The 26,314-nt window shown below is 35.5% G+C and overlaps 5 protein-coding genes across 12 annotated transcripts; 2 read left to right on the top strand and 3 right to left on the bottom strand.

The window, feature by feature from the left end:
• On the top strand, positions 1-4,972 carry LOC108206234 (growth-regulating factor 4). 2 transcript variants are annotated; one of them, XM_017376463.2, is made up of 4 exons: positions 1-334; positions 475-773; positions 2,320-2,698; positions 4,238-4,972. In XM_017376463.2, exons 2-4 carry the CDS (start codon positions 572-574, stop codon positions 4,698-4,700), a joined length of 1,044 nt encoding a protein of 347 aa, XP_017231952.1. In that variant the 5' UTR covers positions 1-334; positions 475-571; the 3' UTR covers positions 4,701-4,972. The 2 variants fall into 2 exon arrangements, with proteins under 2 accessions (XP_017231952.1, XP_017231953.1); XM_017376464.2 differs by having other exon boundaries at positions 3-334; positions 4,241-4,972.
• Positions 4,973-5,732: 760 nt separating this feature from the next.
• Positions 5,733-8,515, bottom strand: LOC108206777 (cadmium-induced protein AS8). Of its 4 annotated transcripts, none has more exons than XM_017377181.2 (4): positions 8,395-8,515; positions 7,386-7,632; positions 6,110-6,382; positions 5,733-5,965 (listed from the first exon to the last, which is right to left on the bottom strand). In XM_017377181.2, the coding sequence occupies exons 1-4, from the start codon at positions 8,497-8,499 to the stop codon at positions 5,952-5,954; spliced, it is 639 nt and encodes a 212-aa protein (XP_017232670.2). In that variant the 5' UTR covers positions 8,500-8,515; the 3' UTR covers positions 5,733-5,951. The 4 variants fall into 4 exon arrangements, with proteins under 4 accessions (XP_017232670.2, XP_017232669.2, XP_017232672.1 ...); XM_017377180.2 differs by having other exon boundaries at positions 7,386-7,638; positions 8,395-8,504; XM_017377183.2 differs by having other exon boundaries at positions 8,400-8,479.
• A 161-nt stretch (positions 8,516-8,676) lies between these two features.
• LOC108208325 (uncharacterized) lies at positions 8,677-11,419 on the top strand. 2 transcript variants are annotated; one of them, XM_017378849.2, is made up of 5 exons: positions 8,677-9,102; positions 9,738-9,833; positions 9,929-9,977; positions 10,197-10,323; positions 11,218-11,419. In XM_017378849.2, exons 1-4 carry the CDS (start codon positions 8,728-8,730, stop codon positions 10,289-10,291), a joined length of 615 nt encoding a protein of 204 aa, XP_017234338.1. In that variant the 5' UTR covers positions 8,677-8,727; the 3' UTR covers positions 10,292-10,323; positions 11,218-11,419. The 2 variants fall into 2 exon arrangements, with proteins under 2 accessions (XP_017234338.1, XP_017234336.1); XM_017378847.2 differs by having other exon boundaries at positions 11,207-11,419.
• A 909-nt stretch (positions 11,420-12,328) lies between these two features.
• LOC108209475 (cyclin-dependent kinase F-4) lies at positions 12,329-19,046 on the bottom strand. 2 transcript variants are annotated; one of them, XM_017380400.2, is made up of 18 exons: positions 18,897-19,046; positions 17,589-17,837; positions 17,449-17,495; positions 16,780-17,338; positions 16,624-16,702; positions 16,445-16,513; positions 16,276-16,365; positions 16,055-16,193; positions 15,480-15,582; positions 15,341-15,393; positions 15,182-15,248; positions 14,870-14,978; positions 14,690-14,755; positions 14,504-14,572; positions 14,210-14,414; positions 13,308-13,339; positions 13,087-13,171; positions 12,329-12,725 (listed from the first exon to the last, which is right to left on the bottom strand). In XM_017380400.2, exons 4-18 carry the CDS (start codon positions 16,785-16,787, stop codon positions 12,517-12,519), a joined length of 1,383 nt encoding a protein of 460 aa, XP_017235889.1. In that variant the 5' UTR covers positions 16,788-17,338; positions 17,449-17,495; positions 17,589-17,837; positions 18,897-19,046; the 3' UTR covers positions 12,329-12,516. The 2 variants fall into 2 exon arrangements, with proteins under 2 accessions (XP_017235889.1, XP_017235891.1); XM_017380402.2 differs by having other exon boundaries at positions 12,329-12,719.
• A 1,127-nt stretch (positions 19,047-20,173) lies between these two features.
• On the bottom strand, positions 20,174-24,606 carry LOC108209528 (probable methyltransferase PMT21). 2 transcript variants are annotated; one of them, XM_017380480.2, is made up of 8 exons: positions 24,285-24,606; positions 22,952-23,234; positions 22,703-22,851; positions 22,411-22,606; positions 22,002-22,212; positions 20,867-21,539; positions 20,701-20,778; positions 20,174-20,609 (listed from the first exon to the last, which is right to left on the bottom strand). In XM_017380480.2, exons 2-8 carry the CDS (start codon positions 23,210-23,212, stop codon positions 20,393-20,395), a joined length of 1,785 nt encoding a protein of 594 aa, XP_017235969.1. In that variant the 5' UTR covers positions 23,213-23,234; positions 24,285-24,606; the 3' UTR covers positions 20,174-20,392. The 2 variants fall into 2 exon arrangements, with proteins under 2 accessions (XP_017235969.1, XP_017235971.1); XM_017380482.2 differs by lacking the exon at positions 24,285-24,606 and adding an exon at positions 23,409-23,618.
• Positions 24,607-26,314: the final 1,708 nt, after the last annotated feature.

The raw sequence follows: 26,314 nt of genomic DNA, 5'->3' as shown, positions 1-26,314 counted from the left end.
TAGGAAGCTTAAATCGGAATACTGAATTTGAAATTAAATTCTTAATTCGATTTTAATAATACAGTGTACTCCCCAGCAGCTGTGGTGGTCAAAATATCCTAGCAGACATTCTTTTAACACAGAACTAAATACTCCTGATAGAAGATTATAATAACAAACACAGCTAGTTTAACTAATTCTTTGTGTTTTTGTATTGCAAGAATAAGCTCACTTCTCTCGTCTAGGCATCATCAGCTTTTCTCTCTTATCTTCTTCTGCTCCGACTCCTTCTCTCTCTTGCCCCCCATTTCCAAGTATGGCCAAACCCTAGATCTGTTCGGCTGTTCCCCCAAAGGTAACCCCATCTCTCTCTCTCTCTCTCTCTCTCTCTCTCCTCCCTCTCTCTCCCCTCTCTCCCTCCCTCTCTCTCTCTCTCAATTTGTATAACTGGGTCAATGTTTGATAGTGCTTGTATATTTGACTTTTGACTTGCAGCTATTCTTTAAAGTACTACCACCAGGGAGTACCCACTCAGAGGCCATAGGTATAGTCAGTTCAATATATATAAATATATTAGTAGCAGCTGGGTGAGATGAGTGGCAGCTCAGTGTCAGTAGCCATGACCGGAGATGGGTTCCGGCCACCTTTCACGGCGGTGCAATGGCAGGAGCTGGAGCAACAAGCACTGATATACAAGTACTTGATGGCAGGGCTACCTGTGCCACCTGAACTTGTTATTACTATTAGGAGGAGCTTGGAGTCCCTGTCTGCTAGGTTCTTTCATCACCCCACTTGTAAGCCTCAACACATACCCTTGTTCTTCCTTAAAAGTATTGCGATTTTTATAGCATTTTATATTTCTTGATTTGAATATCTGGGCTGTGTTGTTTGTATGTGATATACATATACCTGGATGGCTGTTTTGCTGGTTCTATGTAGTCGCATTTTGGGGGATTTGGTAGGCTATTTCATAAACAAAATTGGATAGATGCATTGATTGGTCATTTTCAATCTTGTGTTAACACTTCACTGAGAGTTTCGTTGAATAGCACCCACTCGGAAGCACAGTTGTTTTAGATGGCAGAGTGAATTATTAGGGTCTTTCTTTGAGGTTATCATTCAAATTATATAAATTTGGTATTTGAGAATCTAGGGGTTCCCCCTTGAGTGGGATCTTTGTTCGTTACCAACTATCTTGAAACGTCAAGGTGTTAGACGGTTAGTAGATAGGCTGTGTGTGTGTGTGTGAAGCTTATGTGATTATGATAATTTTTTTAACTGCTCGCACGGGTCTTAATGACTTGTTAGTTGCTACTATATTTAGTACAGTATTTTACATTTGATTAGAAATGTTGGTACTAGAACCACACTACAATGAATTCTTACTTATCTGTAAGTAGCAGCATAATACGGATTAGTGGGATTCTCTAACACCATAGTACTGACAAAGGTGAGAATCACAACAATTGACGGGGCTCAGTTATTGACCCCCATGTAGTTTAATTTTGTACCTCTAGTCTATAAAATGATGCTAAAGTAGAGATAATGCAGATATTTGGGTCTCACCTTCAGGGGGCAAATTAATTTATAGGTCCTTGAACTATTGACGTTTTATTGTCTAGGTCCCTGAACTAAAGATTCCGTATTTTAAGTCACTTAACTTTTCTATTTTCTGATCTAAGTCCTTCCGTCAAAAAATTCTAACGGTGTTAACTAGGGTTCTTGAGTTTCATACAGATCAAAGCAATTTTGAAGGTGTTAGTGATATCCAAACTCAAAGTTCAAGTAGTCAAATTGAAGCTTGAATCACTAGCGACACTTATATGACAACAATTTTCACAAATTAGATTTAATTTAAAAAAACCCCAAATTGGACCATAAATTTAGTGTTCTTTATCGAATTTAGTGACCTAAATTTATAAAATTTTAACTTGAACATAATTTTTGAAAATTGGTATCATATGAGTGTCGCCAGCGACTCAAGCTTCAATTTGACTACTTGAACTTTGAATTTGGATTTTGCTAACACCTTCAAAATTTCTTTAATCTGTATGAAACTCAAGAACCCTAGTTAACACCGTTAGAATCTTTTTGACGGAAGGACTTAGATAAGAAAACAGAAAAGTTAAGTGACCTGAAATACGGAATCTTTAGTTCAAGGATCTAGACAATAAAACGTCAATAGTTCAGGGACCTGCAATTTAATTTTCCCCACCTTCAGGGGATTTTGTTTAACCTTGTACATGCAATAAAATTTTCTGTCCATAATTGTGAAAATTCATTTTAAACATCTCTGTTTATCTGATACCTACTGCCTACAATGTGATTCTTTGTGCGCAGTGGGCTACTGTTCCTATTATGGGAAAAAATTCGACCCTGAGCCAGGTAGGTGCCGAAGAACTGATGGGAAAAAGTGGAGGTGCTCCAAAGATGCCTATCCAGACTCCAAATACTGTGAGCGACACATGCACCGTGGTCGCAACCGTTCAAGAAAGCCTGTGGAATCTCAATCTGCTTCGCAGTCATTGTCGACTGCAATGTCTCACATAGCAACTGGGAGTAGTAGCGGTGGAAGCTTTCAGAGTAGTGGAAGTGGAAACTTTCAGAATTTGCCCATGTATCCAAATGTTAATACAGAGACTCTATGTTATGGAAGCAATCTATCAACATTGCAGATGGAACAATCTTCTCCTTATGGTATCGCAAACAAAGAGTACAGGTGTGTTACTTAATTCTGCGGGGCATTATTATATTAAAAAAGCTGCATGATAAATCTGTATGTAATCTTATCATTGTCGTTGTGTATATCTGAACTTAATCTCTGGTAGAGGGGGTTCAGTCCCAATTTTTAACCGAAGGAATCATCTAAACTACCACCATTTGGCATCATGAAGCAATATGTAAGCATCTCCTGCAATTGTCTGAGGTTAAACAATCAGATACGGCAATACTTTTCTTAGGGGTGACTGTACAATAAGTACAGTCCTATTTAGTCTTTCTATTTAAGATGAAGGGAGGGAGTAGGAAAAGTTTTATCCGTAAGATTTAGCAACTATTTGTTCTTTACATATTAGCCTCAATTATAAGTGTGTATTAAAGGTTTCTATTCAGGCTGGGCCTCTGTGCCTGCTTGTAATCCAGCCAAGTACTGTAGTTTAGTAGTATTTATGGCTTTGTTAACCCAAGTGGGTTAGTCTTCAAGGCCCATCATTATGTGTACATATGATGCTGCCTTCAGTTACTTTGTTCTTTATAGGTTTGGAACAGGGCCGGCCCTAGAGATTTGGGTGCCCTAGACGAATTTTGAAAATGGTGCCCCTATTTTTCAAAATCGTGAAGGAAAAATTTACATACATTCCAATCAATATACAATGATATAATAAAAACATTGTTTTAAGATTAACAACACAATCAATTCAAACATGTAAATATATAAATACATAAAGTTATCATTATATACTACATATGCATAGATCATTTGGTGCCCCTGGGATAGCGGTGCCCCAGACGTTCGCCTTGGTCGCCTTACCCAAGGACCGGCCCTGGTTTGGAATTAGAACTTGCATGTTAATAATAAAGAATCAGTCACATATTTAAAATAGTTCAAATGGCTGCACTTGTTTGCATTTTTATCAGCTAATATGGGTTTATTATCAACTCACAGTGATGGCTTTATAGTTTGCAACCTCTATATTCTAATCTTTCATTTAATTTACCTGAGCTGTGTGCAAGCTGGGTTGACTCAGACTCCTGATCAATCAATGTACAATCTTAAGAGAAAGTAGTAGATGGTAATAAAAGAGGTGAGAAAGTAGCTTTAAGTTTCACTAAAGTGTTTCAAAACAATAAATATTAATTTGAGATGGCCTGTTAAGCTTTGCAAGCGTGTAATGTGATCCTGCTGAAAGGATCCTGATTAAAGCATATTATCAAGCTTCTCTCTTCTTTGTCTTATCTGCACATCTTTTATGCCTACTATATGGAGAAGGTTTATGGGTGGATTAAAAGCATCACCTAATTAAACTTTTTTTACAAACCTAGACAACAGATGAAGTGGATCAGTGTTTTACTAGGCAGCCTTGTTTATCTCTCCTAGTATCGATTAGATTTGAATATTACTCTATGAGCTTTATGTTGGACCAGATTCTACTGTTTCTTTGTAAATCTACTAGTAGTAGAAAGGCTTACTATGCCTGGAAAATGCAATTTAAATATTGTGAAGCTTTTAAACCAATGCAGTGCATGATGAAATATGCAGGAGGTATCTTGGTGGTCCGACGTCTGATACACATGCGCATAATTTCTCTCCTGAAGTTTCGGGCTCTGTCAGGGGTCTTGGATTGGACACTGACATAGACAATGCATGGCGTCTGATGCCATCCCAGGTTCACTCAAGCTCCTCATTGAAACCAAGACATGATTCTAATTCTCAGGGGCAACAGGCTTATGAGCTTGATGCTACAATGTCAAAGCAGGAACAACAACATTGCTTCTTTGGCGACAAAATCAGCTCACTAGGCCCGGTGAAACAAGAGCATCAGTCAATGCGCCCTTTTTTTGACGAGTGGCCAAAAACTAGAGAATCATGGACTGAACTTGATAATGTTAGCTGCAACAAGAGTACGTTCTCCACCACTCAGCTATCAATCTCCACTCCAATGGAACCTTCTGAATATTCTGCAGGGATTGGTTCTCCAGATGGGGATTTCAAAATTCTCTGAAACTAAGTTTTTTCATAAGCACCCTATCTTAAGCCATGAGGCTTTTAGGAAGGTCAGTAACAAGACCCTGAAACACAATTTTGCTTGCTACAGATAAGACAAGCTGATTTTCAGAAAGGCACCAAGCTGGTCCAAGAGGCATTATTAGATGGCTAGTCATATTCTGAGATGATGCTTGTTTGTTTTCTAACATTGTTTTAATCTAAGTAGTTGCTTTGCCACAAAACTATGCCTGCATATGCAATTCCAGAATAAGTGCTCTTTTTGCCGGATATCGTGATGATTGCAGAACTACTATCTTATCAGGCTGTATGCCACATGATGCGCAAAGTTTTAGACTTTTTTTCTCTTTCTCAGTTCATAGATTAGGCAGAACGCCTTTCTCAGCATGATGAGATGCATATACGTACAATGAAGATGGAGGTTAGGAAATTTTGTAGCAGCTCAATAATATATTTTGTGGCTGTTGAACGTGCATCTAATAATTTTTTTTAGTAATATACAAGATTGCTTGAAATATAAAAAGCGATAGTTGATTTTAATTTATCGTTTTTAGAATAGAGCACTGTGGGAGTAGGGCAATGGAACATAAACAATATACATCGCGAAACAACTTGAAAGATGGACATTAAACGCGTGTTTGGCGCAGACGGAGGCAGCACAGTTGCAGACGAGCAGCGTTCTAAAAAGAAGGGCCCGACTCGGCCAACTCGAGCAATTACTCGGACTCAATCCTTCTCCGACTCGATTTTACATTACTCAGACGATAACCTAGTTTTGAGCCTGACTCGAGTCAAATTGGGTAAATCACCAAAATTTAAGAAACTCGAAAAAAAGAAGGAAAATGAAAAACAAACCTGATAACCTAATTATTTAACACTAGTAGAGTTTAATATAGTATTATAATATATATTTAAATATAATTTATTATATAATCTATATATTAATAATTTAATCCAAAAAATAATACTGAAGAATTGCTTGGGATTCTCTTCTTGGGGAGGGGGGAGGCTAATTGTGATGCTAGAAGAATTACAGGTAATATACTAGAAATTACCACTGTAAAAACTGAATCACGTAATTAAATTTCTGACTACAAAACAGTGCTATGTCAAATTCTCACTTTCTCCTCCATACTCAAAAATCTTAATATAAAAGTGTATACTGTCTATCATCAATGTCGTACATTAAGGTCTACAGTATGATATACGATGTGTACATAGTTAAAAATAGGGATGATCGTCTGTTTGTTCAGTCTTTGAAGCCTGTAACAGCAAATTGAAAAGCTTTTAGTCCAGTTATGCAGAAAGAACAAAAGTTGCTAAGATAGACAAGCAAAGGAAAGGTGAAATACTGTCAGGAAGAAAGATTTATGTCCAAAAGATGCTTGAGCTGCATGGGTGAAATACCTTTGGGAGGATGAATGTGGTTTTGGAATTTCTTTAGACAATCTTGAATAGACTTGGAATGGGAAGACATGATGGTCCTCACATCAGGCAAATCTACCCTTCCGTTCATACATTGCTTTTGTCTAAAGTTGATAAAACTCTGGCTTGCTTTTTCTTTCACGCCGGATATGTGCAGTCCCATATTGCTCCAACCATCCAATGCAACATTCTTCATCTCAGGCAGGCCACTGGAATGAGCAATACCCATTGCACCACTTCTTGTAGCCATAAATGCTTAGCAAAAGAAGTTTCAAAGATTTTAAGACATCAGAGGTCTACTTTAGCATTCAAAGACACATAAAAATGCTTCAAAGTGATGATTTGAATTAACCAAGCATCTACCACATACACTATACACTATTAGACAAGCTTCAGTTATCTGTCCAATATTTTCGCTAAGGAGTTTACATTGAATAGTAGAGAAGAGGAATGGACAGAAAGCTGGGACACTTTTCTTGCTAGAGTTTTCATCCAAAACAAGTGGAATTAGACAACTCATCACTCTCCGCTCCTCCATTCCAACATAACCAGCTATTGAGTTAATGCAAATGTTTAAGACTGGAATTGATAGCTCGTCTACTTAATACAATAGCTATCGAGTTTATGCATAATTGATAGCTCGTTTACTCATTAAAATTGATTTTAGGTGTCGATATTTCCCAGGTGGCACAGTATATTTATAACGAAAATGAGAAAGAAACAGGACGGTGTTTAATGATTAGGATTTAGGAATATTATGGAAACTCCACAATCAAAGATACAATAGTCCAGAAACTTTGTAACACAAGTAAAGAGAAACACAGAAGTTTTTCTTTACAAAACAAAAAGTCAATAAGAGATGAAGTAGTTTTTAACACAACCAATTCGGCAAAGAGTTGGAAATTTAATTAGCAAACTTTCTTCCGTCTCCACCTTTGTAAATCAAAATCACATAAATAGAAGTTGTTATTTTCTCTTCCTCTATTTTTAGCCCAGAAGATTAACCTCCCTTTTTTCCCATAGCGTCCAACATTACTGTACTCTAAAATGTAATAATGATCATGATTCACCCATTCATTAAATTATTTATATATATCTATAGGATATAAGGATGAAAGAGTAGTGCGCCCTTTAGTTGTTCTTTTATTATTGAACTCATTCATATTTTCTTCTCTTCTTTTTCCTAGTCTACTATACTCCCAAACAAAGCAGAAAGGAAAAATGATTGTACCAAGACACAACAAGCTTCTGATGATACCTTTATAAGGACCTTGATATATAAAATTAGCAGGAAGACCAAGGCCAAAACCAAGTAAGGTGATCCCAACACTGAAACCAACACCACAGCCAGCTCCCACATAACCAATCACCTCAGGACCAAAACCAGGGCCCCAGCCTACCCCACAGCCAAATCCTATTCCAATGCCCCAAAGGGCTCCGGATGTTGGATGCACTGGGTTCCATCTTTCGTATCTCCTGAACAGCCCCTTTATGATCATCAGTACCTGCAACTAAAGTTGATGAATTTAGTAAGCAATAATAAATTGCAAAACAAATGAAATAAAAAATAAAAATTCTTAACCACAAATTATAACAAAGTACTAATATAACTAAGCATATAAGAAAAAGATAATGCACATGTTTGATTAGGTAAGTAGTCAAACAACTCTGACTCCTTTATAAAATATGTTATACCGAGAGGCGAGAACAGAATTAATTTATCAGATCGTGACTTATAGGAAATGGGTTTCTGTGCTGTAGCTTATGACTTCCAATAGATTGCTAAAATTGCAGCATATACTATCACCATTCTTGGAAAATCGGAGAAAGCACAAGCCTGCCTCATATATGAACATAGCAAATACCATCCGAGAGTAAAATTTGTCTGGAGTTGAGAGATTCTAATCCTAGGGGCTAGGAATAGGGGTAAGGTACCAGCCTACTCTTGAACCGGACATAGAGGCTCTGTTAAGCTCGCTGTAAAATCTCATGAAACACTCAATATTACTCAAACCTCAGTACCTCACACCTCTAATTCACAAATTAATGACTTGGTTCATTTTTCTCAAAGCCACAAACATATATATTAAAAAAAAACATGTTCCTAGTTTACTCATACTATATTAGCAATCAATTCCAACCCATTTAGCATGCCACAAACCCACTTAACATACCAGAATTGCTATATACACAAACCAGAATTAGGTTAAGCATTTACAGAATAATATACAGAAAATGAGGTAAATTAAAGGAATTCGATATCTTACATTACCATCAAACACTGCTGCTTCAGTGTGTGACTGTGTGTGTGTAGTGTGTACACTGCCTGTCTGAATCCAAACTATTGTATCATGTGATGCATACCAGTTCATCAAATATCTTGAAATATTCATCCCATCTGTAAATGGGCCGGGCTTTGTATTTTCAAATAACCAGGCTCCATAGCATACGGCCCAACTATCTATCCTATATTTTATTAAGACTACAGCCCAAATAGTTACACTCTCAAGTTCAAAAGCCCCGCCATTATAAATACCTTGCTTTTCCCCCAAATATATCAGCGCCATTTTTCAGATCCAAAAATTTCAAACATTCAAAAAATGAAAACCAGAGGAACCAAAAAAGCAGCAGCGCCCGATTTTCTCTCGTCGCCGGCGGAGGCGAGTCCGGATATATCGCTAACTGATTCGCCTCCGATCAAATTCTCTTTCAATCTCGACGGCTTTAATAATGCTACTGGTAAGAGTACCACTTCTGCGAAGAAGACGAAGCGAAATGACGTGGTTAATAAGATCTCTGCTGCTGCTGCTGCTTCGGTGCCTGCTGGAGCGTCGTTGCCGATGAATTCGATCGCCGATCTTAAGGCGCTCGCGTCGTCGCAATTGGATGCAGTGAAGCGGCAATTTGAACGATCTCACTCTGATTTTCTTAAGGATGTTGAGGCTTTTCACTCTCGTCTCCATAAAAGACTTAAGGTCTCTCTCTCTCTCTCTCTCTCTCACACACACACACACACACACACACAGAGACAAGATGTGTGTGTAATTGAAGCGCGCATGTGTACATGTGAATTGTATTGTGAGACTGATTCTATCTAGACTTTTTTGCCAATTGTTTGATAGATCACCGCAGTTCTAATTTGCCTGTTTAATCAATCTTTTCTCAGTTTTAATATTCTATGTTTATTTCCCTGTGTTAGCTAATAATCTAATGATATGTCTGTTATGATTTCTTGCTATATGGTGTATATATCCAGAGATCAGTGTGTTTGGATGAAAATGAAGTGTTGACTGTTTACACACGTCCAATTGTCACCGATACTTGAGGTGATTATAGTTGTCAAGCTTAAAATAGAGTTATTCATGATGATTAAGTAAATTTTACATGATGATCTATGTATTGTAAGTGTCTTCCTTCATAGTTCTATTGTTCAGTTGGAATTTCCTGTTTTCTTTCTGTAAAGTTTGTAATAGCCATAACTGATCAGATTACAATGATGACATCCAGACTTAGTTAATTGTTGGATACTGCTATAACAAAACAAATTTGTGCCACACTAGTAGGCAATTGTTGTTATATTTAGCATTTGTTGGCTTTTGCATATCAACAGATTCAAACACAAGGATGTCAGCAAGCAATGGATGAAGCTGAGAAGGAATATAGGAAGATTACTGAGAAGATTAGTGAAAGCCAGGACGCAATGAAGGTCACTTGTTATGACTTATGAGTATTATATTTATATTGTGTAACTACATATATTTGTGCTCTTACATGCATAACAATTTTAATGTGTTTATTCAGGCATCATATATGGAGTTCATAGCAGAAGCACAGGCTAGTGCATCTCGTGGTACGTATGCCTCCATTATCTTTTAATGGATGCATAATTGGAAATGTAGGCCTATAATTCTGATATGTTTTTTGAAGACTAACTTCTAATAATTGTTTAAAGTGGATATTTAGTGTTTGGTTTATATAATTGAATTACTAGGCAACAAAACAGATGTAACATAAGCTTCAAAAAAATATTATAGTGTAGACTACACAATTAGCTAATGTTATGTTTCAGTTTGCAAAACCTCTATTCCCGAGCTTGCACAGTCCTTGGAGAAGTCTGTTGAAAGTCTTCGTAGCCGTTATGGTAATGCATCAACTTCAGGATAGCATGCCCATTGCCAGTCTGCTTGTATGTTATGGTGAGAAACCTTTTCTTTCTTAATCAGTCATACTCCTTTATAGTCTACTCCTCTCACACAGAGCAGTTATTATTTCCTATCAATAGAGTGCCTGCTTAGTTTCGTTTGCAGCATTCACGTTTGTGCTGAAGGGTCTTACCCTTCTCTTTTATGATTTTTGTATCAACTTATAAAGAACACTCATTAAGATGAATTCGACGTTTTATTTTTTGGCTGATAGCATTTTTACCAGACAAAGACAGCTGCCGATATTATCTACTTTAAAAAAAAGAGTTAATTGCAATTGGCACCCCTTTGGTTTCAGCATATTGCACATTGCACCTAATAGTTTTGGAAAATACACTTTACAGCCCCAGACCTTTATTTTAATTATATTTAATTAAAATCAGACCTTTATTTAAATTTTTTGATACTATTAGGTGCAAAGTGTATTTTCCAAAACTATTAGGTGCAATATGCTGAAACCAAAGGGGTGCCAATTGCAATTAACTCTATAAGAAAACTAAAAGGTTTCAGATGACACCGCGGGACTGCAGCAAAATAATAATGATACTAAAAGACTTGATAATTACATTTTCATTTAGTTGAACTTGGTCTTTTCCACTTTTGGCAAATTAATTTTTTGATGTATCAGGCTTAGGCATCTTAATCACATGCAAATCGGTGCTGTACATAATTTTTACCAACGGATATAACTTATACACATATACTTTATGATGGAAATACATCCAATCTTTTTAAAAATATATAGCTTCAACTTATCTCTGTCAGGTAGAATATAATGAATTTCCTACTTTACATGATAAAATATTTGATTTTTGACTGGCCTTAATCAGTCACTGTTTGTAATTAGTGACTCTTTGTCGTCTGGTAACTCTCTCAGGGTTTGTTCAGGTCAACTGGCAGAAGAGTGCAACAGTTAAATGTAACTATACAGCAGCAGGGATGATGCAGTTCGTCATTACCATTTTGTTCTTCTTTGCACAGATCTTGCTTTAAACTCAAAGTGTACAATCAGTTTGGGCTGATAGTTGCATCTTAGAAAATTATACTGTAAACTTGTTTCTACAATATATTGAAGAATTATTGGCTTGTATTGGTAGCAGACACCAGATAGTCCAGTAAAATTCACTCTTGTAGTCATGTGTATCGAGTATAGTATTGCCTACTGTCCAGTACTTTACATATTATATCAGTAGTCAGCAGAACGTCTCTAGACTCTAAAGCAGTGTTTGCATAGAAGCTCAATATTGTTGAATGATTAATCCTTTTAAAAAAGTTGAACAAGGTTGCCTGGCACTTGCATGTTTGCCAGACAGCAAGCATAAGTTCTCTTTGACGTTCGGTGGTAGTGTTGCCTGATATTAATCACCAGTCACCACCCAAATGTCATGATCTTCGCCAGACTCTTTTCTGGGTGGAGGACTGAATTCAATGTTATGAGAATAACAGAGAATATATTGCCTTGGCATCATGGGATTATAATCCGTCATGTGCTATGTGGTCTTCACGAACTTTTCCAGGATTATGTAACTGCAATACTACTACTAGTGATAACACATTGTCATCGACGATTTAATACCGAACTCAAGACTATTCTACTTGGGGGGGAAAAAAGGCAAGAGATTAGATAAGTGTCAAATTATAGACCAGTAGTTCTAATATTTGAGTTATACCCTGTTGTTAGTCTCTGTTCAATTATATAGCTACATCTTTCTTTATCATCATATCCACTGTTCCGAGGGTTGCAGAGTAAAAAAAAAAGTATATTTCCTAACACAACATTTGGCATGATGATGCTTCGATTGACATTCACACCTGTCAGCAAAACCTTGTCTAGAATCTATGGTCTATATCCTTAGCATTCTCTGATCAAGAAAATAACTCACACAGACAAAATTGAAAATAACTCACAAGGACAAAACTGAAAATAACTCGCAAGGACAAAACTGAAAATAACTCGCAAGGACACAACTGAACTCAATACCAACAGCGAACCCAAAGATATGGAAACAGATCAGAAAACTTACTATTTTTCCAAGCTTGTCAATGTCGTCATTATCACACACACATATATTATTACAGTACCATCGTTCCAATCACACAGATACTGGTTTCCATAGTGTACATATATATATATATATATAAACAAGAAATTACATGTCATCCACTAGAACTTGAAATAGCTATTCTTCAACCAGCCACTCTCCTGCTGTAGGCTTGTCCGTGATTAAAGTCCTGAGATCGCCCAAGAAACGGATCCGACTGGGGTTCCCATCCCCCAGCCTTCATAGGTGGTGGCAGCAGTTGCCCAAGAGACTGCTTGTTATTACCAATTGTCATGTTTGACAGCTTCTGAGCTGTCTCAATAACTTCACCGGCTTTCCAAGGATGAACTGTTGCTGCAACAAAATAATATCTTATTTTAGGTAGTATATGTATGTGGCACAAAACAAATGCAAGTGTCTGTACACCTCACTGCACGAAATACAATCAAGTATAATATATACAAGGATTTAGCCAATAATAATGTTTGAACATATTTTAGTGTCAAAATGTAGGTAGTCTTTTCAGGGCAACATCCCGAGCACTAGCCAGAGAGTATGTTAGTTCACATTACAAAATGGAGATGCATTCCCTCACAACAGTAAAACAGAATATATTGCAGAAAGAGCATATCCTTAATGACGAGATACTCTGTACTATAAAAGACTAAAAAGGCTAGACAAAAATAAAAGAAGCAAATCAAGTACAGAAACTTACTTGCATTATTCCTTATAGGTGGTTGATATTTTGGCGGTTGTTTCGCATCACTGTGCTTAAGGGTTTTATGATACTTGTTTGCTTCCTGAGAGTCCAATATATATACATATTAAGAAAAGTTAAAAGAGAGACAACAAATTTTGAAAAACTATGATTCCACTTTGAAGGCCTGGTAAAAACCAAGACCCAGTCTAATTCAATGCATAGTTTAAAGAAGGTACCTGATAATCCATCTCCAACTTCCGTTGCACAGCTGAAGCAAACATTAAATCAGGTTAGGGACCAAGTACTCATAGAAGGAAATGATTACACTGTAAAAAGAAAGCTATGAAAAGATTCCAAGAGAAAGTGGCACAGTTAAGGAGTCATCTTTATGTTGGGGTCAAGTAATAAAGTGAAAGACCTTTACAAAAAAAAAAAGTAATAAAGTGAAAGACGTGTTTAATTTTTTGTTGGACACGAAAATACATGATCGTGATTTTGTGTCGTGTTTGGGTTACCTTTTGAGTACACAACACGAATACACGACATAATTAATTAATTAAAATAATAATAATAATTTATAATATATGATAATATATTTTAACAACAATATTTAAATTAAATAATTTGATATTTACAGTAGAATTTTATAAATCAAAAATATAATATCAATTAATATGTATAAATTAATTAATCATCAATTTTTGTGTACTTCTGTGTCATTTATTTTCGTGTATCGTATTGTTTATTTTCGTATATTGTATCTTCTTTTACATAAAATTTTTGTATAATTTCATGTCATTTCGTTTATCTTCGTGTATAAGTTTCAGGTACACAAACCTATTTCGTGTCATGTTCATGTTTGGATTCCAAGTACACGACACGACACAAATTGCTAGTGTATTTGCAAGTAGATCCTTGCTAGGAGTAGCATTTCTATTTACGGTCATAAAATCATGATAGCTTGTAACATAATTGTCACCTAATAGGAGGGAAAATGTTAAATACTGGAATGTTGGACAAAGGGAAATTAAATTATTTCAGTCTCTGAGAGTAATGCGAAGTAGACATTGCTATAATCATCCAGTATTCACATATCACACGCATCCATGCATGTGGTCTGATTTAGGAATAAACATACCTGGTGGCTTATAATATGACAAATTTCCATTGTAACTCCTCGCGTGTTTCTGTTGCATATAACCTTTAGTTCCAGTTGCAACTCCAAATACATCAGGGACCTGCAGGTTTTTCTTTTGTAAAGTGAAATGAGGAGACAATCCCGATGGAGGAGTCCTTGCGACAGTTGGCTTGCAGCGAAGCGATGGAGGAACATAATAGCAACTCTGTCAAAATAAGTTGCGTATAAGTAACAAAGAAGGAACAAAGCAAAATTATAATAATGATTTCTGCAAGCAAAAGATTCAATGTATACCTGGAAGAAAGGATGCTGAAGAGCCTCCATCGCTGTTGGCCTCTTGGAAGGATCCCAGGAACAGAGTGACTACGATTTTTAAAAGAAAATAGATAATTGAAAGGTGGTGCAAACATGATTCTGGCAACAAATATATCATTAAATAGGTACTCACAGAGGAAACTATACAACAAAACTAGAACTTACTGCAATAAGGCTGATTGCATTCTTGCTTGCAGATGGTACAAGTATAGAAAGAGGAACACCAGCAAGCTTCAATTAAAAAGTAGCAGCATAAGAGATCAGAGATTGTCAATTATATTCCCCCTCTTACAAGTGACCTAAAAATTTCTATAAATATAACAGGGAGCAAGAAGTCTAAATCACCTTAGGAAACTGATAGTTGACTGCACTTGCTAGCTGAAGCCCTTCAGCCCACTCAATTTCGGTTGGGGTGCCAATTACACTGCATATTTTGTGAATTTCATCTGCTTCACTGCATATACAAATGTGTAAGCAGAACTTATAGATTTTAATGCCAACTGACTGAATATTATAGTCACTATATAACTAGATACTGATATACTGCCCCCCCCCCCCCCCCCTTCCCCCCCAACACACACACACACAACAGGTTTTGTATAGATACGTTCTTCACAACAGTGTCGTGATAAGAAAGTAAAGGAGTGATAAATATACCTTGAACCTGGAAAAAGAGGGCGCAGAGTTAACAACTCAGCTATAATTGCACCCATAGCCCACATATCTGTCCCACATGACATAATTCAAAACAGAGCTTCAGTGTAATGTTTCACAACAGCCCAGTAAATGATAATTTCATTTTCATCAGTAACTCACCAACTGCAGAACCATATGCTGGAGAACTAAGCAGAACTTCAGGCGCCCGATACCTGATCATATTAAAACCTTAAGTACTAAATAAAGAAAAAGAATAGCCAAATAAAGAGGAAGAGGGAGAGGAATAGTTAGTACTCACCAGCGTGTTGAGACATACTCTGTATATGGTGGTAAAGAATCGATCTCACGAGCTAGACCAAAATCAGCAATTTTTATCAAGTCTTTTGAAACTAGCAAGTTTTCTGCAATTTAAGAAAGTAAGAAAATGTAGACTTCAATAACATGATAGTATTTAGGTAATCATTAAAAAAAAAAAAAAGAGAGAGAGAAACAAATCATTGAAGAAATAAGCTAAACATCATTTAGCTTTGGTCTGCCTATAATTGATAGGCAGTAAAAAATAAAAATTCTAGAACCAGTGAGAAACTAAGCCCTGAAGGGTTGTCCATTTTGTTCCATTTTTTTGCACCTTGTTAGTTATTATCCCTTTCAGCCTGTCTCCTTTAATTTCCATACATTTGACCTGTTCCCCTACCCACGTCCAATTCTCCTTGAACAATAGCTTGGCAAAACTATTCATTTCTTATGTATTCTATTAACCTGCTACAAAATTATTATACATAAATAATTGTTTGCAAATGGCAAACGTAGCCTGTCGCATATTTGTCCATAACAGGTACCAGTCTAGTTCACTCAATGAAGTAAAATAGGCACCTGGCTTGAGGTCCCGATGAAAATATCCACGCTGTTGCATGTAAGCAAGACCCTGAAATACTTGGAAGCACCAATTTCTAACTTCAGTCTCTGAAAAAAGTTTTTGCCTGTCCTTCATAAGTTGGTAGAGATTGCACTCCTAAAACAGATAAAATGTCTTTTATCAACTTAAAAGGGCAAACAGATGATATTAAGAAGCAAGATGTAATAAATCCACTTACCATGTATTCAAACACAAAGTAAAGGATGTCATTTTCTCTAATTACTTCCTTGAGCTTAACAATATTAGAATGGCTCATTTTCCGAAGGGACTGCCAAAAAAGAAGCTATATTTATTCAACTGGGTGAAAAAGAGCCTGACTCTACATAGTCAAAAATGACATTAGTTACCTTCACTTCTCTCAGATTAATGCATTCTTCCCATGAATAGTATTTTCGCTTCATTTTTTTAATCGCAACCTGTAAGATAAGCCGTTAAACAAGGAAGTACATAATCTGGCAGCATCATCATGAGGCTTTCTTCCAAATCCATATATAGAAACTTCGACCAGTCCACAAAATATACTTACAATTTCACCAGTCTGTTTATTCGTAGCTTGCCAAACACTTCCAAATGTTCCATTGCCAACCTCCTTAATTATATTATACCTAAAATAAGAGATTGATGTAAGTATCTAAAACAAGTGTAGATACTGCCAAATATAAAATAAAAAGACATGGCTTACCTTTCCATTTGTGTCACTTCAGCTGCTATTAACCTCTTATTTAAATGGAAAGAATGAGGAGATAGACAAAACTTATGGTGTATCTCTACTAAGTTGCCGAATTCTGAAATGTAAACTTAACAATTAACAGCCAGATTTATACATCTGAATGCACTATTAATTTTCTCCCGCGTCCAGGCATGACCACAAAACTAGAGGCAGTAGATAGACAGGTATCACAACTTTATTCTCCAAATATAGCTACTACTGGTTTCCGCGAAGTATCAGGCAAAAGAAGCGAAGAGTCTTGAACCACAGATCATTCCGACACCAGTCAAGAAAAAGCCGAACATAATACGAAACAGAAGATGGAACTCCTAATAGAACCAGCTGTCACGGGTTTAACAACAGCAAACTTCCCTATTAAATACTCAATCTGATCCCAGATCTTCCGTCAACAAAATTGTAGATCTAAACATGAGGAGAAGGATAAGTTATTTCTTAACAGACACAATGGATCAAGTTCTTCTAATAATTGACGACGTGCTCAATATTTTTCATGTAATTGCAAACTTCAGCCCTGTAATCAAAAAGAAAAAAAGAAAAATCGCACAGAAGTTAGCACTATCTTCTATATTTCAACAGACTGACATATGAAGGCAAAATTACCATGTAAAATAAGAGACGTACCCCAGAACGCAATTTCTGAAGGAAAATCAATGCTTATCGGCAGAGCACTAGCATCCAAAACATTTATAGGAAAAAGAAAGTCAACAAGACATAATGAAATGGTATATCCCAATCTTTAAATCAAAGTATAATCAACTTACTTGTATATATGAGCTAAAGCTTCAACACCTATCTTAAAAGAAAATTGCATCACGCCTTCCGTACTGATTAAAAGTCTGTTCACTATGTGCGATTAACGAAGAAAACAAGAAAGAATCCTCCAAGGTTGAGAAAACACCAAACAAGCAGTTCCTGGAATGAAAAACCCGGTCCTGGAAGCAATCTGACCATGTGCACACCTTCTCCATGTCTTAGAGGAGATTAATACTTTTGAATAGACGTCTGAGAACCTGTAAGCACAAAATGAATAAATAAAAATATACTAAAATTCCAGTCATATCTTGAGAAAGAAGCAGATTCTTGGCAATCTACAAATACCGCCTAAATTTTACATACAAACCAAACATTTTGTTAGTTAATTGAAAATTAAGAAACGCCACAAACACACATCTTACATCCCAAATCTATATCTAAATGTTTGACCATATAACATATCTGTTAAGTGAATATTTTGGTGCTGATGTTGCAACCACCACTAATAACCCCTTTATTGGTGCTACATCACAGACGTCTGAATTATAAAAATTACCAACCACTCCAACTATTAACAAATTAATATACGGTCACATAGCACATAGCAGTACCACAGCTTCATAAGAAGAACGTGTGAATTGCACAATTTATCATCATCTAGGGTGGAAGAAGTAACACATACCAACTCCGGACCTATAACTCTACCCTTTATTTCCTTCACCATTATACTAAAACACAAGATAGTAGGCTTCTGTCAAAACCTAGTATCGACTTAGTTTGTCAGATAAGTAATAATCAATTAAATAAACTAAAAACATGCCAGTTCTTCTGCGAAATTCAATTTTATTCCCAATACATAAAACGAAATTACTACTATTGAGTAACCCCATTTCCGGTCCTACAACTTGTCATAATAATTCACATGTCAAATAGCAAATCAATTTCATCTCAATATCTATTTCATGTCAAATAGCTCAATCTCATCTCCAATTCCAAGGCAAACAGAGCATCACTCAATCAAACCAAAAATCTAATCATAAAACCCCACACCTCAAACCCTAAAATCATAACCGTCAATAAAACAACAACAAATAAATCAACGAATCACATACAAACCAAAACCCTAGGAAAACGAGCTCGCGCAACGTATAATTCAATCAATTCATCCACGACAAAATACAACATATTAAAACCCTAGATCTCTGATTAAAAGTCAAACACATCAATTTCGAAGCAAATAAACATCAATTAATATTTTAAAAACCCGAAAAAGAAACACACATGATGAATTGATGAAAGAGTGTCGATGAAATTACCGAAAAAAACTTAAAACATGACTCCAGAGCTCTTCTTCTTCTTAGATTGAAATTATCTCTATCTTTTTTAATGGTGTTCAAACAGAAAGCATAGCTTAGCACCACCGGTTATAGTATTATATATAGGCCGCCTGTTAATATCATGGGCTCATAATTCTCTTTTTTGACAGCGTTACCCTCGTAGATTATCCAATATTTATATGACACGTGGCTTACGGATTTATTCGTATCTTGCCCAATTGATTTCTCGATTTTATTTATTACTCTCTCACTTGGATTCATATATTTTCGGGACCGAGGGTATCACACGATTTTAACAAAATACAGTTTTTAAAAAATATTTCTATTAAATTTTTATTCAAACACAAGTTTTACAATTAAATTATAAAACAATATTCTATAAAAAATTAAAATGCGTTCAAACAATAGTGAAACTTTATATAAAAATAATGGGACCTACGTGTTTTCTAGTAATAAGTTGAGATTGTGAGGATTTAACTGGAACAATTTAGATATCCTTTGACATAATTTAATCTATGTTATTTGTATGTATATATTTTATTTATTAATTTTATTAAAATAAAATAAATATATACTATATGTGTAAGATATATACGTAATAATTTTTGGGGATTTTAATATTTTCCGCAAATTAAATATTTCTGTTGTATGATGGTAAGTTTTTTTCCTACTAATATTTATTAAAGAAAAATTTGAAATTTGTCAGCGGGATTTTGATAGGTTTTATTTTCTTTTTTTTTTCTGAAATAATTTTGATAAGTTTTCTGAGATGCTTTTGCTTTCGAATAGTATATCCGTCCCATTTTAGTTGTCTCATCTCTATTTTTGTTAGTCATTGACCAAGTTTTGACCAAAGATTATAAACCACTATTTCATTATTTTAAACAATTGAAAATTACATTTTAAAGTAGATTTAAATTTTTTCCCAGTGATATATTTTTTCAATTGATAAAATATTAATAAATCTCAGTCTCAGTCAAATTTTGGTTAATTTGACGGGCAAAAATCAAGTGTGACAACTAAAATAGGACGGAGAGTAATTTATTTATACCTTTTATAATCACTTGTAAAGTTGTAATAAATAATTGTTTTAGATTTGATCATACCAGTTTCAAATCTAAAAGGAATTCCTCCGAGAGAAGAAACTACTCGATATCGCATCTGTATCAGTTTCATTAAATACATTTAAGATCGAGAACTTTAATGTTATGAGTTCCGAACACATTACATATGTTTCAAATTCAAGAACATATATGTGGATGAAAAAAATTATATGACCGATTACAACATTAAACTGTAAATCATTACAAAAAATACATTATGTGAAAGGACTTCTTTCAGTTTCAAGAATGTATAAATTAACTATCTTTCTGTGTAACTGTTACGGAGACCCTTTCTTCTCTTCTCTATAGGTGCACTTACAATCCTTGCATGATATTTATCACTTGAAATTGTATTGAGCTTGTTGTTTTTGCCTAAGAGCTTTGCTTAGAGTACCACAGCTTCTTCTGGCAAACCAACAACTTCTCCTTTTCTACTCCATATTCGGTGTCCTCTTTACGACAGCTCCATTTCATTCCTTTCGCCACAGTTGCAACTGCATCTGTGTAGAAGCTTGACTCGCGGATTATTGCATATCCGTTAGGCCGGAGAATCCTATCCATCTCTAGGAGCACAAACTTCATATCACATCTGTAAAAGTAAATTATTTAACAATAAACACCAGACTAGAATAGAAGAAATTTTTAAATGAGTTTAAGAAGGATGAAAAGGAATCTCTTACCTGTGACTTTCAGAAGTAAAGAGGCCATCTGCATGAAGTAAATCGTATGTTCGAGGATATGTTGAGAAAGCCTCACACCTGCATGAAAAATGATCTAAATATTCAGATATAGTCCAAGACAATATGCAATTAGTGCAGGCTTTGTATTCAAATGTGGTAAAGTTACCAGTCATGGTAGGTTCCGATAAGGCCCCTGTCATATACTACTGCAAGTGTATTCTCAGCGTAGGACGAGACAACATTCATCACCCATAGGGGAGCATCAATAACAGAAGCAGCAAATCCTCCGTATAGTGTGTTCATGTCCATTACATTTCTTATCTTATCAGTTCCGATTGCTGGAAGCAACTTCTTGTAGTGCTTAGCTCGTACCTTCCATTTACTATCATCGTGCTTGAAGGAACCATCACTGCCACCACGAACATCAGCAACACGTTCTGGTGCAGAATGCAATCTTTCGGGCCACTTGGGAAGTGATGATAGTGATAGCTGCCTCTTCTTGTTTGGAATAACAACACAAGGCCGAAGTGGGGTGTACCATGCTGAATCTGGTTCAGTGCCGTCATCACATTTAGGCGGGTATATGTCTACACTATCAAGCTGCTTATAGCAGTTGTTATCAGAAGACTTCTGCCACACAGCAATGTCATCCTTTTTGTCAAATAACTTGAAGCACATTGTGGTGAGCAACTCTTGCAACTTCTCGTAATCAGATTTCTGGTCTTCAATAGTAGTGTTCCAACCTCTCCAGCGGTTTTCATAGTTCACTGGAGGCCCAGAGAGAACCCAGAATCCTCCTGGACGAAGGATACGATGAACTTCAAGGAGGTAAATTCCACCTGAAAACAGATACAAGAATGTTGGCATAGAATACCTTGAAAGTAGCAATATACAGTAATGCAATACAAGTGAGAAAATTACTCAAATATATGTATAAAAAACAGAGTCCACTACATGCCACTCATTAAACGGAAAGCACTGCAGTTGCAAGTAATCCTATACATGTATCTTTAAGCAATAGTAACAGTCTAACAGATAGTCCAGTTACCTATTAAAGTTTAAACATTAAAATCACTTTTTACTTTTTACAAAATTAATGAGAGTTTACTAATTTGTTGCATTCTATAATGCTGAGTTAGTAGAAAGGAACCAAATCAAGGATTTAGTTGACAGACAGCTTCTTAGAAATGGACGATTGTTGAAAGCATACAAGAATCTAATGTTAGTCCAGGGTAAAGACATTTAACAATGCTTAACAACAACTTGATATTTGTCAGTGTAAGCTGCTAGATGTTACATACCGAATTCAGTCCATGGGATCAGGCATCTCGAGCAATGAGCCATATCAAATGAGTTTGAAGGGAAAGGAAGTCGTTGGGTGGAGATAATTCCTAGAATTGCAGGGATTCCTCGTTCCAAAGCAAATTGGACTTGAGCCTCGTGGTTATCTCTTGGAGCAAGAGAAACTGTTAAAATTCCCCGATCAAGTAAATCACCTCCCCAGCTAGCAACCTGCAGAAACAATTGTACAGATTTTGTTAGTTACCAATTGGTTACTAAATCATCAGTCTCATCAGGTTTCTTTGCTCAACGGAAAGATTGGAAGGTACTTATTAACATTTTGGTAAAGTTCATACATATCAGAAATTATAGCATTATTTATGTTTGATCTGTATTAGTGAAGGCAACAAAATAGCGTAATATACTTACCCCACATCCAGTATCAATGGCAGTCCGAACAGTCCCATCTTTCATACCAGGGATTAGATCTTGCATCAAGTCAACATATGCGCCAACGCCATTGGGAAACATAGTACCTCCACCAGGAAAACGGAACTTCTCACCTTCTTTCTGCAGCCAATGCTGATTAGACTTCTGCTTATTAATCCAATCATATGGCACATTTCTGAAAAATTAGCAATTATTAGAAGCAGAGAATATAAAAATAAAAGTAAATTCAACTGAGTGATAAAAGCTATGAGAACAAGACGAGGTGTATTACCTGTACCAACATTCATTTTTGCTTGTAGGCCATTTGATTGGTACCTTGTAACCATCAGGGGGAGGAACCAAGCATTCCTTCCTCTCGAAAAGTGGAGGGCAATGGCGTTCCATGAATGTAAGACGATGAACATCATACTTTCTCCATCTCTGTGACACAAAATAACATACGTATATTACAGATTAGATATTTAAACAGATACGAGACCGTAAAGAGAGCTGACAGAACTAAATCAGTCACTGATATTACATTGGGATCTGTGCATGGAGTGTAATCTTGATAGTTTATGCCACATTCAGGGAAGGAAACAGATTTCACTTGGAGAGGGTTAACGGCCGTCTTGGAAGATACCGCTGCTTTGCCTATACCATTAGCCACAATTCTGTCTTTCTCTGGACAATAGACTTTACCAAGATAGAAAGAAACTGAACAGAGCACAACAAGCAATACTGTCAGGGGAACGACCCTGGACTTCTTATCATATATCGGTTTTCCATCCTTGTGCTTCATGTTCTCAGAACTAGTCAGCTATCTGAATAAAAGCAAAACAAATGCAAAGTCATATCTCAAACTCCAGCAGATCTACACAAGAGTAATTAGCGTTCAACACATCAATATCAGAAATCACAAACAATATGAGTTGATCAGAAAAGTTTACTAATAACAAATTTATGCATAATCATATACATTCCTAAAAGCTACAGACCTGACTAACGAGGGAGTAAAGGAAAATAGCAACTCAGAATGTGCAATTCCACTAGCCAAGTTGAATGTGATTCAGAGAATACTTTGATACTTAAAGGAAAACCAGAACATGCATAAATACTGATGTTTAAGAGAATAAAGCAGATCCAACCATTAAACAGTTCTTCAATCCTTCCAAAAACTTAAAGATCTATTGCAAAATGCCTAATTACATTTCACATGACACTGGGGCCGAGACTTTAATAAATGAGAATCAGCCGGCCTGAAGGGACCCTCCTGCCCACTAAGTCTTAGGAGATGAAATAAAATCAAACCAATCAATTTCATTGCAACAACCTTGCCTCAGCTGAGAGAGAAGTATGTAATAAACTATTGTATATGCAAGTTGAATATGTATCTAAAGTCAATAGATCTTGAAACCAATGCCAAACTACACTTCTTGCATTATACTATGTGCTCACAGTGGTCAAATACCAATACAAAATGAACTAAAAAATAGACCCTCTTCAATAAAAAATAAAGTAGAACATGGTACTACTAAATGGCCATCAGATAAGAACATTGGGAAAGAACCAAACCAATTCAACTCATGAAACCATTTCAAACTCAAGAAGATTTCAAGAAATGATGATTGCATTATACATCTTTGCTTAGTTAACTGATTCAGATCTCAAATGCAAAACCAAAGAAAACCATGGTCTAAAAGTTTGGTAACTAATCACTCTTCACACCCATGGTCTACAAGTTTGGCAACTCACCACACATTAACTAGCTCAAAAACACACTATAATGAACTGAATTGTCACAAAGTTAGGAATGAAGCACTAAACCAAAGACAATATCAACTAAATAGAAAAGAAGAGAAGGGATTAAGTACCTCAAGTTACAGATACACAAAAACACTCTTCTGAGCTTCTTCTGTGTGTATACACAAAACTTGAGTGCCCCTCTATGGAGATAATGGGAGAGAAAGAATGAGATTTGTGGCCTCACATAGATATGTAGTTTATATAAACAGACATATATTTATAAGTACAGGGATGAATACAGAGGAAGCATCATAAAAGAAGTGTACTGCTTCATTGCACTCTGCCCAGCTGTCTAGTCCAGTATTAAAATCTTTGTTATTTTTCTCATTATTCTTCTCTTCTTTAATTTACCATTTCAAGATTCCTTCCTTCTTTCTTCCTCCTCCGTCTCTCTCCCCTCTGTCAAAACATAAAAACAATATAGTAAATTTTTATTTCTGACCTAAATCAATGAAATTATGAAAATTTATTTATTTTTCACTTGCTATTGGTATTCCAAAAATTCTCAATACCCGGTTAATTTCCTATTCATTCTTAAAATAAAATTCACATATCGATTTGCTTAGTATTCCGATTTATCCATAATTTTCAAAAAATTCTCTTTAAATCCCGAATCGACAGAACAACCGATTATATTTGATTTCCGATTTCTTACTTGCTGCCCAACATGCAACCGTAAACAATGCCTGCTTACAAAATTATGAAACATTTATCCAAATTTTCAATCTTATATTCAATTTCAGAAAATATAAATATTTGATCCGGAAAACGGGGCACAATCAAAAATGAATCCTGCTTATTAGTCTCAAGTCTTACTCCCTCCGTCCAATTCATTGTTTGCACGCATTTTGAGACTCTTATAAAATATAGTTCAATAATATTTTTATTTTTTCTTTTTTTAATAAAATTTTAAACAGTCAAATTTTTTTTCAAGATTTTTTTTAAAAATAAATATATAATGTAAATATATTTTATAAGAACCTAATTCTCCAACACTTACACTAACCTGTAACGTATACACCAAGAAATTATAATACTAAGGGCAAACCCAGCAGTGATCTAAAGATCCAAATTTGGGGCAGATTACCCCAAATTCTCCTTCAGCAGTGATCCAAAAAGTGATGCAAATTTGGATCAGTAAATAGTACTGATCCAAATTTGGATCACCACTGTTCACTGATCCAAATTTGGATCACCTAATTTATTATAAAATAATGATTTTGTTACTTCTATATCTTTTGTTTATTGGACTTGAAAATTAATTTGTGATTATTAATATTTAATTAATAATATTTTATAATTAACAATTAATAAAATTAATGTTTTAGTAAAAACTTTGAATAATAGGAAAGCAAATTTTATTGAAATTAAAAAAAGAGTACATTACATCCATAATATATAATTTAAGTAGTTAATAATGAGTAAAAATTAAATTTAATATAAAATTTATATAATATAATATAAAAAAGTAATTTGGATCAGAATTTGGATCACGCTGCTGGAGTTGGTCAGAAATTTAGATCAGAATTTAGATCAGTTAGTGATCCAAATTTGGATTTTTGGATCACAACTGCTGGAGCAACTAAATTTTCTATCATGGAACTTAAAATTTATTTACTGTGGTAAAACAGGGAGAACAATAATTGTGTATGGAAGCAGTAAAAGAGGTCGGGGCCTAATAACGGGAGAAAGTTTTGTTCTGGTCGCAAAAGTTCAAAGTAGGGCGGTCCATGACAAAGACCTGTTACCCCAAAGTGTTGTTTGGATTGAGTAGTACAAGTATGGCTTGCCATATTTACTATACTGTCCTTGCATTCCGCAATCACCGCTCTGTTCCAACTCGACACATCTCTATTTAATCAATGAACTTTCTGCTTCACCACTCCTAGCTTTCAGTGTTCCCAACTTTCTTAGTAACTGTACTCCACATTTATTTTCTCTCACAATACCTGTTTTATTTCTGCTATCGTTATGCTTTATCGGTAGAAAGACGTATGAGATGAAATTTTCGTGTACCGTTGTGGAACGATGGTTTGAAAATACACGTTATTATATTATGCATTTAGGAAGAAATACACACAACTTTTCCAAACTCACG

This window comes from Daucus carota, chromosome 2, assembly GCF_001625215.2.
Source record: "Daucus carota subsp. sativus chromosome 2, DH1 v3.0, whole genome shotgun sequence".
Lineage (NCBI taxonomy): Eukaryota > Viridiplantae > Streptophyta > Magnoliopsida > Apiales > Apiaceae > Daucus > Daucus carota.
The sequence above is the reverse complement of the archived record's forward strand: the minus strand, read 5'-3'. Positions and strand labels throughout refer to the sequence as shown.